Source organism: Tachypleus tridentatus, chromosome 1, assembly GCF_004210375.1.
Source record: "Tachypleus tridentatus isolate NWPU-2018 chromosome 1, ASM421037v1, whole genome shotgun sequence".
Taxonomy (NCBI): Eukaryota; Metazoa; Arthropoda; class Merostomata; order Xiphosura; family Limulidae; genus Tachypleus; species Tachypleus tridentatus.
Genome location: NC_134825.1, coordinates 70,972,393 through 70,990,872, shown reverse-complemented (window position 1 = coordinate 70,990,872; position 18,480 = coordinate 70,972,393). Strand labels below are relative to the sequence as shown.

The window sequence follows — 18,480 nt, the reverse complement described above, 5'->3', positions numbered from 1 at the left end:
TACAATCTTCATCTTGACTGCTGTAAATATGACACACAGGAACCCACAATATGCGTTTTGGATTGTTTTACCTTTCACCAAATAAAATATTTAAGAAGGACTACATCAAAAACGTACTGGGACAAAGCATAACTCTACCAAGTTCCAAACTAATCCGCTGAGAAATGAAGGCAGCTAGTCATCACCACCCACCGCCACCTCTTGGGCTACTCTTTTACCAATAAATAGTGGAATTGATTGTAAATTATAACGTCCCTAAGGGCGAGCATGTTTGGTGTAATGGGCATTCGAATCCGCGACCCTCAGATTACGAGTGGAGTGCCCTAAATACATGACCATGCTAATCCTGGGTCATGCAGTTATACATATATTACACTCAAGATGAAGGTTGTGGGATCCTGTAGGCACCAGTAATAATAAAGATGTTTTCGTTTTTCTAGTGGAGTAAATACATTACAGGCCCGTAGCAAGTTTTATTTCACGTTTTAGTATAATCTAAAGTAGTCTTTAAAAGCAAACAAAACTTTAATTACTGTAAATATTAATATTTTAAATCCGAACGGCATCTTATGCAAGTATTGGTTAAAGGCAAGGCAAGAGGTCTGTAGAGCTCAGACAAAGTTGCCTTTAATTTTGTATACTTCTCACCAGCGGCCGGGTAGCTAGACAACAGCACCCGCCACCGCAAGAACTTTGTCCAGATCTTTAAAGCTAATAACGGAATGTGCTCTTTCTTTGATAAATTGTTTAGGCAGAGTATTCATGATGAAACTTTGTAGAATAGATGGCAACTGCCTGTTGTGAAGACACAAGTATAGAGGACGACTTTTCGAAAGTCTTCCACTTTTCTGCGCTAGCCGTCCCTAATTTAGCAGTGTAAGGCTAGAAGGAAGGCAGCTAGTCATCACCACCCACCGCCAAATCCTGGGCTACTCTTTTATCAACGAATAGTGGGATTGACCGTAACATTATAACGCCCCCACATCTGAAAAGGCGAGCATGTTTTGAATGACACGAATTCGAACCTACGACCCCCAGATTACGAGGCAAGCGCCTTAATCACCTGGCCATGCTGAGTGTTAGTGTTGTGTTCTATGTGACTGTATTGTTGACGTCTCGTGATTTTTCTCGGACATTGTGTCGCAAACAGAGCGCTTTATGTAGTCATTATTGTATCAACAGGTTTAACCAAGACTTGAAAGGGTCTGTACAATATGTTACTGGATAAAAATTGTATTAAATTGAATTATATTTTCCTACTTATTTATTTTTCCAGTTTTAATCACCATCGCATTTCTTCTTATGTGTTGAATATTTGAGTCAGTATCTGAAAAAAATAATTTTATTCTACAGTTTTATGTGTTTAAGAAACTTATAGTAATGCTTTGAAATAAATAGTTGTTGTTTTTATTTTTAGTGCACCTAACAAACGCCTACAGAGGCTAGAATCGCACGTTGTGACTTTAGCTCGCAGTGTGGCGCATCTGTCGTCTGAAATGCGCACTCAACAGGTTTTAGTGCAGGAGCTGGAAGCATTGCGGCAAGATGTTAACTGGTTACAGGAACAATTACGTGCTATCGAATTATCTGCTGGCAACGTTGTCATTGACTGTCCAGGAGCACGTGCTAGTAGAGGGCAACATAGCCGAGAGAGGGAAAAGTTCCGCCGTGATTTTCTAGAATTGAACAATCCAGGAAGGATACAAAAACTAACAAAGTAAGCATGTGCATATAGTTTATTCTGCTTAATTTTATCCAAAACTGCTTGAGAGCTAGTTGTGTTAGCCATTCACAGTACTGAAGTGATAGGGGGACAAGTACTAACCAGAAAAACGATAAACATATTTCTTTATTTATCATTCAGTGTATGTGTGTGTATATATATATATATATATATAATGCTGCTTTAAACTTTGTCCCCCTGGCGAAGTTTCTGTGGACGCCCGCGGGGAAGGCAGCTATTCACTGCCAACTCTTGGGCTACTGTAATCGATAAATTCACTCTTATAACGCACAGACAGCTCCAAGGTGTGGAAAGCAATTTCGTGTTTTATGTTTTTGTTAAAAGAGTATGAAACGCAGCTTTTCAGGCATTTTTAAATGATGCAATTGGTCTCCATTTAAGTGTCATTACACTGGACTGTCAGATTCCTCTTAATTCGGAAAGTTCGTGTATGAATATTCATTAATGAGATTTTCATCCGATTTTATTTAATATTTATTAAATTATTTATTTTTACTTGTTTTAGATAATTCACGTACTTATAGAATAAAAAAAAATAGGTGTTACCTTGGTATCATCCAGTGAGCAATTGGTTAATAATTTCGCAAATATATTTTAGATTTACAATGCTGTCTTTCATTGGTCGGATACATCAACATTTAACACATCGAGAGATATTTGCCTGTAACCTTGTATCTGTGTGTTTGACGCATTTCATATAGGTATGAAGGGTAAGACTTTCTCAGGTAATAATCACAACAGGTTTAATATTTAATACATAATTATAGAAATGTCGTAACAGATAAAGTCATATCCTATTCGGATTAAATGTGCTGTATAACAAAACCTGATGTTTTCTTCCAGGTTTTTTGGAGACGAGCCCCCTTTACTCCGGCAGTTTCTGAAGAAACTTGGTTACGAGGTAGGTTTGAAATGCTCAACTGTTAGATAATAATACATTTCTTAAATTAAACCAAATCTAATTCCAGACGTCATTTTTGTTAAATGTTTGTTACCATTAATTAAAATTTATCATTTTTATAGCACAAAATGTTGTCAACAAAAACAACTATAAAGTGAAGAAATGTTTGTTTTTTTAAATAAAAGCTTCCCAAACAGGCCCGGCATGGACAGGCGGGTTAAAACGTTCGATTCGTAATCTGAGGGTCGTGGGTTCGAATCCCCGTCGTACCAAACATGCTCGTCCTTTCAGCCATGAGGGCGTATAATATGATGGTCAAACCTACTATTCGTTGGTAAAAGAGTAGCCCAAGCGTTGGCAGTGGATGGTGATGACTAGCTGCCTTCCCTCTAGTCCCCTCGGTGTGGATTCCTGTTCGTGGTGAGGGGACATCCCAGGGAAGGTTCTGTTCTGTCTGGTTACCTTCTCTGGGATCTAAACATCCACCCACGTGTTTGCCGTACGTGGCGACCCGTGAAGAGAAGGAGAGGATCCTGGTGGTTGAGGGGTCCAACCCTAACACACCACTTTGGCCTTGAATTCCTGTAGACGGGCGGCCTTTGGGTGGCCCCCCATGGGTCAATCGGCTGGTCCACTTGAGCTAGAGTCGACCAAGTACCAGTGTTGGAAGTTCTCAACGGGTGTTGTGGACATTGTGCCTGATGCTGGTGTTTGGGTATAGTGCTCACGAAACCCTGGCGTTGCTGCATTGTTCTTGCATGACTTTGTAGTGCGTCACCTTGTATGGCTCCATGGTGGGTGGGGTCAGTGGGTACCGAATTTTTCCTTTTTTTCTATGGATCCTCCAAAAAAATTAAATAAAATTGTGAAAAAACAGTCAATGGGTAAGCGACCACGTCTTGAAGATTCTGAACAGCAATCTTCAACATCTGTAACATACGTACCTCATTTTCTTATCCTACATTCTCTTTCGGAAAAACCTTTAGGGCAATTGTCCCCTTTTTTATTCAGAAGGGACTAGAGGGACTTGCTGGCTTTCCAAAGTCAGTAAAAAAGCTTCGATCTGGAGACGTATTGGTTGAAACATCCACAACCCACCACAGTGAACTCCTCTTGAATTCAAAGGCAATTGGGGATATACCTATTAAGGTTACACCTCATGCTACTTTGAATTCATCACGAGGAGTTATTGTTGAGAGGGATTTGAAGAACGTTCCCGAGTCAGAGATTCTCGCTGGTCTCTCCACTCAAGGAGTTTCTGCAGTGATGCGCATCTTCACTCGCAAAGATGGAGTTACACTGCCAACAAATACCTTCGTTTTGACATTTACTTCATCACGTGCACCTGCCACCATCAAGGCAGGTTATCTCATTTGCAGGGTTCGGCCATGCATTCCAAACCCTCTCCGATGTTTCCAATGTCAGAGATTCGGTCACTCAAAGACATCATGTCGTGGTTCCCTGACATGTGGTCGTTGTGGGGGCAAGGACCACGATGCATATGAATGTGACATGAACCCACATTGCATCAACTGCAATGGTTCTCACCCCTCTTACTTTCGTTCTTGCCCAAAATGGTTGGAGGAAAAAAGAGGTGCAGCGTTTGAAAACGATACATAACATTAGTTATCCTGAGGCTCGGAAATTGCTGCCCACCACTCCATCTCGGACATATGCTGCTGCACTTCATTTCACAACCACAGTGGGAGTGCAGACAGATCTCTCTGTGCCTCCAAGAGAATCGTTTTCAAAACAAATGAAAAGCCTTTTGACCTCCGTGGTTAAAAAGGTTGATGAATCGACTTCCACACCCATCTCTGTTTCTCCCATACGTTCCAATAAACCTCAAGATCCACGTCCTTCAATTTCAAATACAGGCATTTCTTCTGATACATCTTTTTCTCCCACCCCACGAGGCAAAACAATCATTCGTTCACGTTCTCAGTCACTGGAATCCCCTTCCAATAATAAAGACCTGCCCACTCGACCCAGGGCGGGATCCATGGAGGTTGATAGACCTCCTCCGACTAAGGACAGTAAGGAAAAAAGACGTGGTCGTAAACAGAAGGGTTCTCCAGCCACTTCACCTACCCGTTCTTAAAAATGGCCACCTTGATACAATGGAACTGTCGAGGTTTACGTTCTAATCTGGATGATATCAAAACACTGATTGCTTCCTACCATCCTGTTTGTCTTTCCCTACAAGAAACATTTCTCAAACCTGCTGATACAGTCTCCATTCGGCAGTTTTCTCTGTACAGAAATGACAGGCTGTGTGATGAACGAGTACATGGAGGGGTGGCACTATTGGTTGATCAGCATGTGCCCACCCTGTCTTTGTCACTCAACACACCCTTGGAGGCCGTAGCCATCCGTGTTTCCTTGGGTCATACTATCACTGTTTGTTCTCTCTACCTGTCCCCTGGAGAGACATATGAGCAATCAGACCTTGATGCTTTCATTGAACAGTTGCCGTCTTCATTTCTAATCCTGGGGGACTTTAGTGGACATCATCCCCTCTGTGGAAGTGCTGTTATTGATAGGAGGTGTTGCTCTGTAGAGCATATGCTCTCTGATCACAATCTTTCTCTTTTTAATACTGGTTCTTCCACTTGTTTTCATGCACCTCGTCAGTCCTTTACCACTATTGATCTCTCGGTTTGCTCCCCTTCATTATTCTCCCATTTTTCATGGAGGGTTGACAGTAATCCACTAGGCAGTGATCATTTTCCTATCCTTTTGAGAGAGACTGGCCGTGGTCGATGCCACCCTACCCGCGTGCCCCGGTGGAAGCTGGATCAGGCAGACTGGTCCACTTTCGCTGCTCTCGCAGAACTTGATCCTGCCATCGTAAATCTACCATCAACAGACGACTGTGTGGCAGCGGTAACTGGCTGTATTATACAAGCAGCTGCTCAGTGTATTCCTAAAACCTCGACACGTTTTCCACGATATCCTCGTCCGTGGTGGAATCCTGCTTGCCACTTAGCACGAAAGGCTCAAAAACGGGCCTGGGATACTTTTCGTAGATATCCCACACTTTCAAACCGTGTCGCTTTCCAACGGGCCCGTGCACATGCTAGGTGGGTAAGACGTCAAAGCCAGAAGGAATCTTGGATTAAGTTCACAACAAGCATATCTTCTACCACCAGTTCCAAGATCATATGGGACAGGATTCGAAAGGTTAATGGGCACTACAATTCTGTCCCCCTCTCGATCTTACTCTCTGATGGTCAGGAGGTGGCTGATGTCCGGAGCATCGCTGATACTCTAGGTGAAAGCTTTTGCCGGGTATCTAGCACTTCTGCTTGTTCCTCCGCCTTCTTGGCCATCAAGACTCGGGCAGAGCGTTCACCTCTTTCCTTTCGAACTGACTGTTTCTTTTACTATAATTGTCCCTTTGCACTGGTGGAACTGAAAATGGCCCTTCATCGGTCTGCCAGTACATCTGTTGGACCAGATGATGTTCATTATGACATGCTGCACCATCTATCTCCTGCTTCTCTTGATGTCCTTCTGATTGTCTTTAACCGGATCTGGCAGGAGAATGTTTTTCCTGATGCCTGGCGCCAGGCTATTATTTTACCTTTCTCTAAGCCAGGGAAAGATCCCAAGATTCCTTCAAACTACCGTCCAATTGCTTTGACGAGTTGTCTCTGTAAAACCTTAGAAAGGATGGTTAATGCTCGTCTTGTTTGGTTCCTCGAATCAAACAACCTCCTCTCGCCCACCCAGTGTGGGTTCCGACGACAGCACTCTACCACAGACCACCTAATTCGTCTTGAAACATCTATCAGAGAAGCCTTTCTTAAACGCCAACATCTTGTATCAATATTCTTTGACATTGAGAAGGCTTACGACACAACATGGAGGCATGGCGTTTTGCGAGACCTCCATACATATGGGTTACGTGGCCATTTACCCATGTTTATTAAAAAATTTTCAATGGACAGGAGATTACAAGTTCGTGTGGGTTCGACACTTTCCCGTTCTTTTGTACAGGAACTTGCAGTCTCTCAAGGCTGTGTTTTGAGTGTCACACTCTTCAGTATAATGATAAATGCCATCACTGAACAACTCCCTCTCACTATTGCGAATGGGCTGTATGTCGACGACTTTCACATCTCATGTCAGTCGTCGAACATGAGATATATTGAGCGGCAACTACAAACTGCCCTCAATCGTGTACTAAAGTGGACTATGGCGAACGGCTTTAATTTCTCTCTCTCTAAAACCGTATGCATGCACTTTTGCCGTCAATGGGGTATTCGCCCTGATCCTGAACTTCATATCGGTGAAGTTTCGCTGTCAGTGGTCCCGGAGATCAAGTTCTTGGGGCTTATCTTTGATCGTAAGCTGACCTTTATACCACACTTAAAGCAGCTTCGGGTCAAATGCACAAGAGCACTGAACATCTTCCGTGTCCTCTCTTCTACCAGTTGGGGAGCAGATCGATGTTCGATGTTAAAGGTATATCGTGCTCTTATTCGATCAAATCTCGACTATGGATCAATGGTCTATGGCTCTGCCAGACCCTCGGCCTTAAAGATGCTGGACCTCATTCATCACCAAGGACTTCGACTCTGCACTGGGGCTTTCCGTACCTCTCCAGTTCAAAGCTTATACGTTGAATCTCATGAACCTTCTCTACACCTTAGCCGTTTGCAACTTTCTTTACAATATACTTCGAAACTTCGTCCCTTAACAAAGCATCCCACTTGGGGATGTGTTTTCCTTCCTCGGTGGGCTGTACTTTTTCAGAACAGACGATCTGTCATTGTTCCGCTTGGCCTTCGCATCCGGGCGCAATTGGATGAATTGCGTCTGTCCTTGGATAACATTGCAGATTCCACAGGTCAGCCCATCCCACCATGGCTTCTTGCAGTCCCCAATTATGACCTGTCTTTAAGTCATCTTAGAAAAGCAAACACTCTGGATTGTAAATACTGTCTGTTATTTGCTGAACATCTTATGAACCATCCTTCCATTCCTGTTTATACAGATGGTTCGAAATCAGGTGACTGTGTGGGCTCTGCCATGGTTTGGTGGTTGTGTGCAGAATCCTTTCTACAGCTTCTGTGTTCACTGCTGAACTGTATGCTATTTCTCTTGTCCTGGATCATATTGCAGCTGAGCAGTACTCCAACTGCACTATTTATACTGATTCGCTTAGTTCTATACTGGCCCTGGAATCGCTTCACGTTGGCTCACATCCTGTTTTCGCTGATATTCAAAACCGACTGGCCCATTTCTCATTAGCAGCTACTTCTATCCAGTTTTTTCTGGATACCAGACCATGTTGGTATTCGCGGGAACGAGCTTGCAGACACGGCAGCTAAATCTATCTGCTCCGGCACTATCACCCCTGTGCCTATTCCGTACATGGACTATGGTGTTGTCTTCAAGGCTCGGCTCCGTGCCAGCTGGCAGTCCACTTGGAGTGAGCAACGCGACAACAAGCTTTTTCAAATCAAACCCTATATTGGATTTTGGCCATCTAGCTTCCGTAAAGTTCGGAAGGAGGAAGTTGTTCTAACTAGACTACGCATTGGTCACAGTTTTTTAACTCATCGTTTTCTTTTATCTGGAACTGATGCACCTATGTGTAGTTTGTGTGACACTCAACTCACTATCAGCCACGTTTTACTTTCTTGCCATCGTTACAATTCTCAACGACGCAATATTTTAAACATATTTTTTCCCAGGACCTGTCTGTAACATTGGACAGTGTTATTGGTGATAATGACACTGTCCAACTTGATAACGTTTTTAATTTTTTAATGGCCATTAATCTTTTTAATCTCATTTAAATGTTGCATATTTATTCATTACACCTTTTTAACTGTGGTTCCTTTTTTACAGTTTTATTCTCTCTCGTTCAATTTGACATTGGAAAATGGCCAGAACATTAAATAACTCGACACCAGGACTGGAAAGGCCAACTGTTTGAACTATCCGTTTGAACTACTCGTTAGTCGTCCTGGCGAGTTGTTATTACACTTTTGCTGCATGTCATTTCACACTTTTACTACTTTACCTTTCAGTACTGACCATAATGACACATAACCCGGAACCAGGACTGGAAACACCAACTTCAGGTGACTGACGGTGGTTCTTATACTTACCTGTTAGTCTTCCTGGCGGGTTATGATCATTACCATTCTGCTACAGGTAGTCCTTTACAACTTTGTAGACTGGATGTCAACATTGGTGTTTACGCCATTTTCTGTTTTAATTGCTGTTTTGTTTTTACCTTCATTTCCTTTTATGTATTTTACTACATTTACTTTATTTTTACCTTTTTACCGGAGGTTTGGCGCAGATAGCCTAGCTGCTTTGTGCCATAAAACACTAAATCAATCAATCCCTCTAGTCTTACACTGTTAAATTAGGGACAGCTAGCGCAGATAGTTCTCATGTAGATTTGCGCGAAATTCCAAAACAAACAAACAAGGCTTCCCGAACTTTTTATGACATAATATGGATTATTCCAGATCTGAATAACTGATAATCAAGCTGTTAGGTTTGAAAACTTTAATTTACTGCAGCTACCTGTTGAAAGAAAAGTAAACAACGTTTGGTATTAGACCAATTTACCACTAAACTTTCTATCAGTCCACTGAGATCGATCATCAAACTAGCTTGAGATCAGGTTAGCAATATATCTGGAACAAGATCAGCCCACTAAGGTCGGTAATGCATACACTGTGGAGTTTTGTATGTTTCAAGAATTTGTAATAGGTGCGATTCGTGAACCAAACCCAATTGTGAAAATACGATGAATAATAAGTATCCACTGTTGTGGATTTTTAATTTTTATTTTCATCATGTGTAATTAATTTATTTTATGATAAGTACTTCATAAATGTGAGGAATCTATTGCGTGTAATTATAGAAATTACCATGAAAACAACTGGAAAATAATTAAAAGAATAGTTGATATAACTGTATAACGTGGTCGTAAAGTTAAGTTAGTGTAGATATTTGAAATGATTTTTATGTCGAACCATACGGCGAAAACTTTTGCATGTCATTAAAAATGGCGTTGTTTACGAAAGTACAGCTGTTATTTCGCTGCTAACAGTAGAACACACAGTATATGGTTAAATCTAGAACAATTTATTATGTTGGTGTGGCTGTACTATCAAAATGGCTATAATTCCAAGTGAGCTCTGCCAACATATTACTGCAGAACAATTACAAAATGTGGGTCATGCAAAACGTTTTGTTTGTTTGTTTGTCAACGAAATGGTTAAAAAGTTCAGAGACAGAAGCTGCTTGCAATTGTCCAAGGTGAGAATGTCCATAAACATCAGTGGACACTGTTTCAAAGATATTAAAAACCACTGAAATCCTTCCTACGGGATCTATCCAAGGTGTAATGTGGCATTTCATGAACACTACTGTGATATATCCTACGGAGAAATGAGGCTCATTTCACTTTTCGTGGATTATGTGCGTATCTGTAGCTGTAACAGCTGAGCCAATGAAAATCCACGAGTAATATCAGAACACTCTGGGACTTGGAAGCGTATAAAGTAAAGGAACAGCATTATCACGAGCTGTTGCACACTAGTTTTAAGTCAGAACTCCAACAACGTAAACGTATTCAGGATTATATATTCTTGTATAATGACGTCTTTGATTCATCTTCACAACCAATAAAAACTTTATTCAGACAACACCTAATGAAAGAAGACAGGGTTCTCAGCCGCAATATTTGTCATGTTTTACCAACACGATTTTATGACTACTAGTTATGTGGTCTTCTTATGATGTGAGCCTATCCCAGAAACTCTTCCTCGTGTGAATGACGTAATGACGACAAAGTTCCCTTAAAAAGATTCTTTAATGTACGATGTTATCATCATAATGAATGTAGTTATGATGATATCTATGGTGGCGACAATGAATTGCTGTTATAGTATTATTGCAGAAACCCCACTGTAAATTAACCGTGATATTTTATGTATGTGTTCAAAACATATTGATTTATGTATGGGAAAACCATATTGGGCTGTGTTCTGTGTCCACTGAGAGGAATCGAATCCTTGATTTTAGCATTATAAATCCAAAGACTTACCACTGCCCCAATAGGGAACATAGATTTATATCATAAACGTCCACATAGAGAATGTTGTAAATATCTATTCTGATTTTATAACCATCATCTGTTAGATCTATGATAAGACAAAACCGATAATATAATATAATATTGTAATATATCGTCAATCATTCCGTCACTTGAGGTTTATGTAAATTATCCATCTGATGATATTTCGTGTAATCTAAAATGAAATTGGTTAATTGTTCATCTTTAAGCGATAAGTAGACATTTGGCAGATGTGGCTTTACAGTTAATGAACTCACCACTGACAATAAGTGTAGCCTCATGCTGATGTCTCATGTTAAAATCAGAGTGATGGTAAGATACTGAGGTATCATCGATCACCCATCTAAACTGCCTTTCTACAATTGGCTGTACACAGTAGGGGTTAAGACGTTATGAGTGAAAGCACTCAACTCCATATCCCTAATTAATGTTCCATCATTACTGGCTAGTTTAACATTAATGTTTGAATTTTGTCCGTCAGGTAGGTAGGATATTCCCGACGCATTTGGGTGCTATTACTACAGATAATATCTGTTATGACTTTAAGGTGACGACTGGGATTTCAAATGGATTTTGCTAAGTTCTTCTTAATGTTTATTTTATATTAAATTCATTATTGTTTTATAGTGCAGATTGTAATCGCCTATTAACATTTAATATAGCTAATGTAAATTATAGTTTTAAAGCTGTTTATTTCATTATATATAGAACGAGAGATAGATAGAAATGTCTTCTACCTGGCTACAGGGTAAAGCACGAATCGTCTGTAAAATGAATGTCGTTCTACGTGTTGTTAGTCCTCAAGATATTTTCTTTATACTACTGCAAACGAACGTTGTATATTCCACTATGAGCAGAATGTTGCTAAATAAACATCTAATATACACACGCTGATCACGTAAATCTTTTCCAGTTGCGGTACCCAACAATTATACCACATCAAAATCGATAAAAAAAATTATTCTGTCCTAGAAAATGTACCATTAATTTTACAGTAGTTACAGATCCTACTAACACTCTGTGGCAGTAGTTTCCAATTCACTACATGCATACTGCTTTGAATGTCCTGCCTTATTTTGTCCAATGACTCGCTCCATAACTAATCAGACAGACCGGTTTGAAGTACTTTGGCCAAGTGATTCACTTCAAAACGATATTGAAAACAACATTGTGTAAGACCACTACACCCACGTGTATAGTAAAAAACTGAATGACCAGTAAATTGCATACCAGATCAAAGACCTGATCATAACATGTTTCACTTGCATGACAAAGAACTATTTTTGCTTTGTCACAGCTATAATGTTGATAACCCTAATTATCATTCACTTGGGCAGTATAATATTCGTGATTTAGTAAAGTATTTTATTTTTGTTTCATGGATGCCACCGCACAGTATCTATGTAGTTTCAGTAATAGTGGGCCAACACATAGTGGGCCCGGCATGGCCAAGCGTGTTAAGGCGTTCGACTCGTAATCCGAGGGTCGCACCAAATATGCTCGCCCTTTCAGCCGTGGGGGCGTTATAATATTACGGTCAATCCCACTATTCGTTGGTAAAAGAGTAGCCTAAGAGTTGGCGGTAGGTGGTGATGACTAGTTGCCTTCCCTCTAGTCTTACACTGCTAAATTAAGACAGCTAGCGCAGACAGCTCTTGAGTAGCTTTGCGCGAAATTCAAAAACAAACAAAACAAACCTTCCACAGCAGGCCTAAGTCAATCACAATTTACAATATTCTTCTGCTGATTGTTAGTTGTATATTTCTAAACCAATGTTGACCATCCTGTTTTGTTTTGTTTTTAATTTATTGCGCTAACATAATTTACTATAAATAGTAAATGTAATATAATTACAAATGGACATAATGTAAAATAAAAATACAATTATTGTATTATGTTTAACAAATTCTGATTGACTGTATAATTTGTATTCATAAAAAGAAAATGTATTGCAATAGTCAGATTTTAATAGCATCGTTGTTGAAGTCCCCCGCTGGTACACCAGTATGTCTATGGATTTACAACGCTAAAATCAGGGGTTCGATTCCCCTCGGTAGACTCAACAGATAGCTCGATGTGACTTTGCTATAAGAAAACGCACAAACACACACATTCGTTGTTGAAGAAAATTAATACTTCCATGTAATAATTTTTTTAACCAAAAAAGCTGTTTGTATAATTAACTAATTTTTGTCGTTCAGAATGTTATTCGATATATCTTTGAATATCATGCCAAAATAACGTACATACATTAGACACCCGTTACTGACTAGACACTTAATGATAGTAAAATGATAGAAAAAATGATCACGCGAGTGCGCTAAGAGAGATAAAATAGTAAAGACTTATTTTACTACTATCATCTTTGTATCTTAACAACATGAGTTGTTTGTTTGTTTTGGGAATTTCGCGCAAAACTATAAGAGGGCTATCTGCTTTAGCCGTCCCTAATTTTACAGTGTAAGACTAGAGGGAAGGCAGCTAGTTATCACCACCCACCGCCAACTCTTGAGTTACTCTTTTACCAACGAATAGTGGGATTCTTCGTCACGTTATAACGCCCCCACGGCTGAAAAGGCGAGCATGTTTGGTGTAACGGGGATTCGAACCCGCGATCCTCGGATTACGAGTCGCACGCCTTAATCCATTTGGCCATGAGCAACATGATTGATGTTTTAATATGTTATCATTCGCTAACATCAATGAAATTAACATAATTATTTTACATACAGAGTGTCCCAAAAGTCGGTTGTCATTGGAACGTCAGGAAAAATTAACACTGCACATCTCGTTTCTTTGCATATTGTTATAGATAATAACATTAAGTATTATCGAACGACCAGAGGTGGAATTGATTTTTTTTAATGTCGCGCAAAGCTACTCGAGGGCTATCTGCGCTAGCCGTCCCTAATTTAGTAGTGTAAGACTAGAGGGAAGGCAGCTAGTCATCACCATTCACCGCCAACTCTTGGACTACTCTTTTACCAACGAATAGTGGGATTGACAGTCACATTTTTACGCCCCCACGGCTGAAAGGGTGAGCATGTTTGATGCGACGGGGATTCGAACCCGCAACCCTCAGATTACGAGTCGAACGCCTTAACCCACCTGGTCATGCCGGGCCTATGTGGAATTGAATTGATCGTTTGTGATACGGTAATGATTTTTGCGCGTGATCGTTTTGAACATGTTTTGTAAACGTAGAGACATTTAGTCTATGACAATCGACTTTTGGGACACACTGCTCATAAGACAGAAGTAGCTTATTAATAAATTAAATGTTGCTTAACTTCATGAAAAATGTTCTGCTTCAAATAATATATAATTATTTCTCTTTCCAGAAATATGCTGCTAGTTTTGAAGGAGAAAAAATCGGCATAATGGAGCTCCCTTACCTCACAGAGGAGCGATTACAGAAGATCGGCATTCCAATGGGACCACGCATGCGCATTCTCCAAGAGGCCCAAATGTCTTTTCGCCAGGATCAGTTTAACATATATATAGTGTAAAAATAGGTCACGCTAACACTAATCTCTATTTTGTGTCAGGTTGTCAGGCCTAAAATCGTGACTATTACTGTATTGGTTTACTGAATTGCTGAGGACAGGATTATTTTCAGCCACTGTCTTCACTGTTGAAAACTTTCCGTACGGTGACTTACATGTGGCGATATTAATTCACGTAATACATAAATCAGGAAACTACTGACCATCAGAATGTTCTGTAGGATGTGTATTTACGTTTTCTAGACTGGAAAGTGTGAGCTCTAAGGTGATGACTAAATGATTTATGTGTACTCTTCACACGATTTTGAGGTGAATGTAATTTTCTTTTTAAGCACTTGATCAATGTATTGCATGTGAATGTAAAGAACGTGAACCTCATTAACAACGTCATATGTTCATTCAAGTTCATAAGTTCGGGTAAAAACACACACATTTATATATATATATATATATATATATATATATAAGAATCTTTCTTTAATTATCATGGACATCCTGGTTTTACCTAGTTTACCTTATCTCCAGTTATTAAAATGTACATTGTAAACAAACTTCGTTTCTATACTGTTTTGCTTGGTTCAGTAAAAAATAAAAATATTATTGGAAAATCATAGGGTTTTATATGTTACTTTGCTGTTCCTTCTTCGAATACATTCGTTTAACCACATGATTGCAAAGTTACTGAGTAGTCAGTGTTTTAACTTAGAAAAGAAACAACTGGAAATGCAAATAGTTACTTCCAAGGTCTTGTTTGAGCTTGACGCATCAACAACAACAACCATCGTTCAATAAAACCTCTTTTGACGTAACAACATTTTACTTAATCATATATATATATATATAATGTACCAGATATTAATAAAGTGAAAACTAACAGAAACAATGTTAACCCAAGACTGTAAGGCTTCCACTGTTTAAATAGCCACTTACTCTTGTATCTCTTTATTATATACGTATATAATAACTATAAGCCCCTCCCTCAATCTTATTAAACACCAACTGCTCAAGTTGTCCTCCAGTTTCATGTCATTGTGCTGTGAATGCACAGCGTAACAAGTATCTTATCCTGTTGATATTACAAGTCGTGAGAGATTTTCAACTGCTAAATACTATATAAATATCTCGATAGATGGCGACAACATATGTATCTGCTGTTCTTTGATTAGCAGAAAGCTATGAAAATAGAACCAATAAATTAGAACTTAATTACTTGTTTTTATGTCAGATATTGTGTATTTTTATATCTATCGCTCACCCATTTATCATAAACACAAGTTTGTTCAATAAAAAATTTCAAATACTTTATGATTACGTGCAAAACGAGGGCTATCAGCGCTACGTATCTTTGTACTCAAGCCAACATCCATTAGTTGTGGATACTTGTACGTTGTTCTGTTCTTTCAGCTTACCTCCTCTAGAATCTAAACATCCACCCACGTGTTTGCCTTACGTGGTAACCTGTGAAGGAGAGGATCCTGGTGGTTGAGGGGTCCAACCCTAAGACACCATTTTGGTCTTGAATTCCTATAGACAGGACGTCTTTGGGTGGCCCCCCTAGAGTCAATCGGCTGGTCCACTTGGGCTAGGGTCAACCAAGTACCAGTGTTGGATGTTCTCAACAGGTGTTGTGGACATTGTATCTGATGCTGGTGTTTCGGTATAGTGCTCACGAAACCTTGGCATTGCTGCAGTGTCCATGTTTGGCATTGTAGTGCGTTTCCTCGTAGGACTCCGTGGTGGGTGGAGTCAGTGGGCGCCGAAACATTCTTTTTTTTTTTTTATCATGGATTCTCCAAATAAAAACTTAAATAAAGTGAAAAACAGTCCATAGGTAAACGATCACGTCTTGAAGATTCTGAGCAGCATCTCTTCAACATCTGAAACACGTGTACCTTATTTTCTTATATTACATCCTTTTTCAGACAAACCTTTTGGGCAAATGTCTCCCTTTTAATTCAGAAGGGACTAGAGGGACTTTGTAGCTTTCCAAAGTCAGTCGAAAAGCTTCGCTCTGATGACATATTGGTGAAAACATCGCACTAAATACAGTGAACTCCTCTTGCATTCAAAGGCGTTTGGGGATATACATATTGAGGTTACGCCTCGTGCTACTTTGAATTCGTCACGAGGAGTTATTGTTGAGAGGGATTTGAAAAACATCCCCGACTCAGATTCTAGCATTTCTGTTTCATTCTCCACCTTCTTAACCATCAAAACTCTGGTAAAAGGAACGTTTCTTTCCTTTATGGCTGATTGTCTCTATGATTATAATCGCCTTTTTTACACTGGTGGAAATCAAACTGGCCCTTCATCAGTGTGGCAGTACATCGGTCGGACCTAATGATGTACACTATGAGATGCTGCGCCATCTATCTCCTGCTTCTCTTGCTTTTCTTCTGATTGTTTTTAACCAGATATGGAAGGAAAATGTTTTCCAAATGCCCGGCGCCAGACTATTGTCCTACCTTTCTCTAAGCCTGGGAAGGATCCTAAGATTCCTTCAACCTACCACACAGTTGCTTTGACGAGCTGTCTCTGTAAGACATCAGAGAGGGTGGTTAATTCTCTTCTTGTTTGGTTTCTCGAATCACACAACCTCCTCTCTCCCACCCAGAGTTAGTTCCTATCTTTCACCATATGGGGAGCAAATAAACGTTCTATGCTAAAGAAATATCGTACTCTTATTCGATCAAAACTAGACTATGGGTCACTGATCTATGGCTCTGCCAGGATTTTATCCTTGAAGATGCTAGACCCCATTCATTATCAGGGACTTCAGCTCTGCACCGGAGTTTTCTGCACATCCCCAGTTCAGAGTTTGTACACAGAGTCTCAGGAACCTCCTCTATACCTCCGCCGTTTGCAATTATCTTTACTGTATTCTCCGAAACTTTGATCTTTATCACAGCATCCCACCTGGGGTTGGGTTTTCCTTCTTCGGTGGGCCATACTTTTTTCAGAACAGATGATCTGCCACTGTTCCTTTTGGCCTTCGTATCCAGGCGCAGTTGAATGAATTATGTTTGTCCTTGGATAACATTGCTGTATCCACTGTTCAGCCCATCCCACCATGGCTTATTACAATCCCCAAATGTGACATTTTTTGTCATCTGAAAAAAGCAGACACTCCAGATTGGAAACACTGTCTGTTATTTGCTAAGCATCTTTCTAACCATCCGTATCAATAGGAATGGTGACTCTGTGGTCTCTGCCATGGTTTATTGTGGTTTGGTGGTTGCGCACTGAATCTCCTCTACAGTTTTTTATGTTCACTACCGAATTATACGCCATTTCTCTTGCCCTGGATCACAGAGAAGCTAAGAAGTACTCAAATTGCACTATTTTTACTGAATCGCTTAGTTCTCTACTGGCCCTGGAATCGCTTCACGTTAGTTTTCATCTTGTTCTCGCCTATATTCAAAACCGACTGACTCATTTCTCTTTAACATCTACTTCTATCCAGTTTTTTTCTGGATATGGTCGTGTATTCAAGACTCGGCTCCGTGCCAGTTGGGTGTCAACTTGAAGTGAGCAACGAGAAAACAAGCTTTTCCAAATAAAACCCTCTATTGGTCTTTGGCTGTCTTGCTTCCATAAAGATTGGAAAGTTTGTTTGTTTTTAATTTCGCGCAAAACTACTTGAGGGCTATCTGCCCTAGCCGTCCCTAATTTAGCAGTGTAAGACTAAAGGGGAAGGCAGCTAGTCATCACCACCCACCGCCAACTCTTGGGCTACTCTTATAGCAACGAATAGTGGGATTGACCGTCACGTTATAACGCCCCCATGGCTCGAAGGGCAAGCATGTTTAGTGCGACGGGGAGGATCGAAAAGAGGAAGGTGTCCTAACTATACTACGCATAGGTCACAGTTTTTTAGGCCCGGCATGGCCAAGAGTGTTAAGGCGTGCGACTCGTAATCTGAGGGTCGTGGGTTCGCATCCTCGTAACGCCAAACTTGCTCGCCCTTTCAGCCGTGGGAGCGTTATAATGTGACAGTCAATCCCACTATTCGTTGGTAAAAGAGTAGCCCAAGAGTTGGCGGTGGGTGGTGATGAATAGCTGCCTTCCCTCTAGTCTTACACTGCAAAATTAGGGACGGCTGGCACAGATAGCCCTCGAGTAGCTTTGTGCGAAATTCAAAAACAATCAACCAACCAACAACACAGTTTTTTAACTCACCTTTTTCTTTTATCTGAGACTGATGCACCAATGTCTT

The 18,480-nt window shown here is 40.3% G+C and overlaps 1 protein-coding gene across 1 annotated transcript in view; it reads left to right on the top strand.

Annotated features, from left to right (window-relative positions):
* Nucleotides 1–14,872, top strand: part of LOC143251897 (uncharacterized) — a 103,717-nt gene extending 88,845 nt beyond the window's left edge. Inside the window, exons 14-16 of the mRNA XM_076503233.1 lie at nucleotides 1,418–1,717; nucleotides 2,588–2,645; nucleotides 14,100–14,872. Of these exons, the coding sequence (XP_076359348.1) occupies nucleotides 1,418–1,717; nucleotides 2,588–2,645; nucleotides 14,100–14,267 (526 nt within the window). The 3' untranslated portion in view covers nucleotides 14,268–14,872. The remainder of the gene's footprint in view (nucleotides 1–1,417; nucleotides 1,718–2,587; nucleotides 2,646–14,099) is intronic.
* The last annotated feature ends 3,608 nt before the right edge of the window (nucleotides 14,873–18,480 follow it).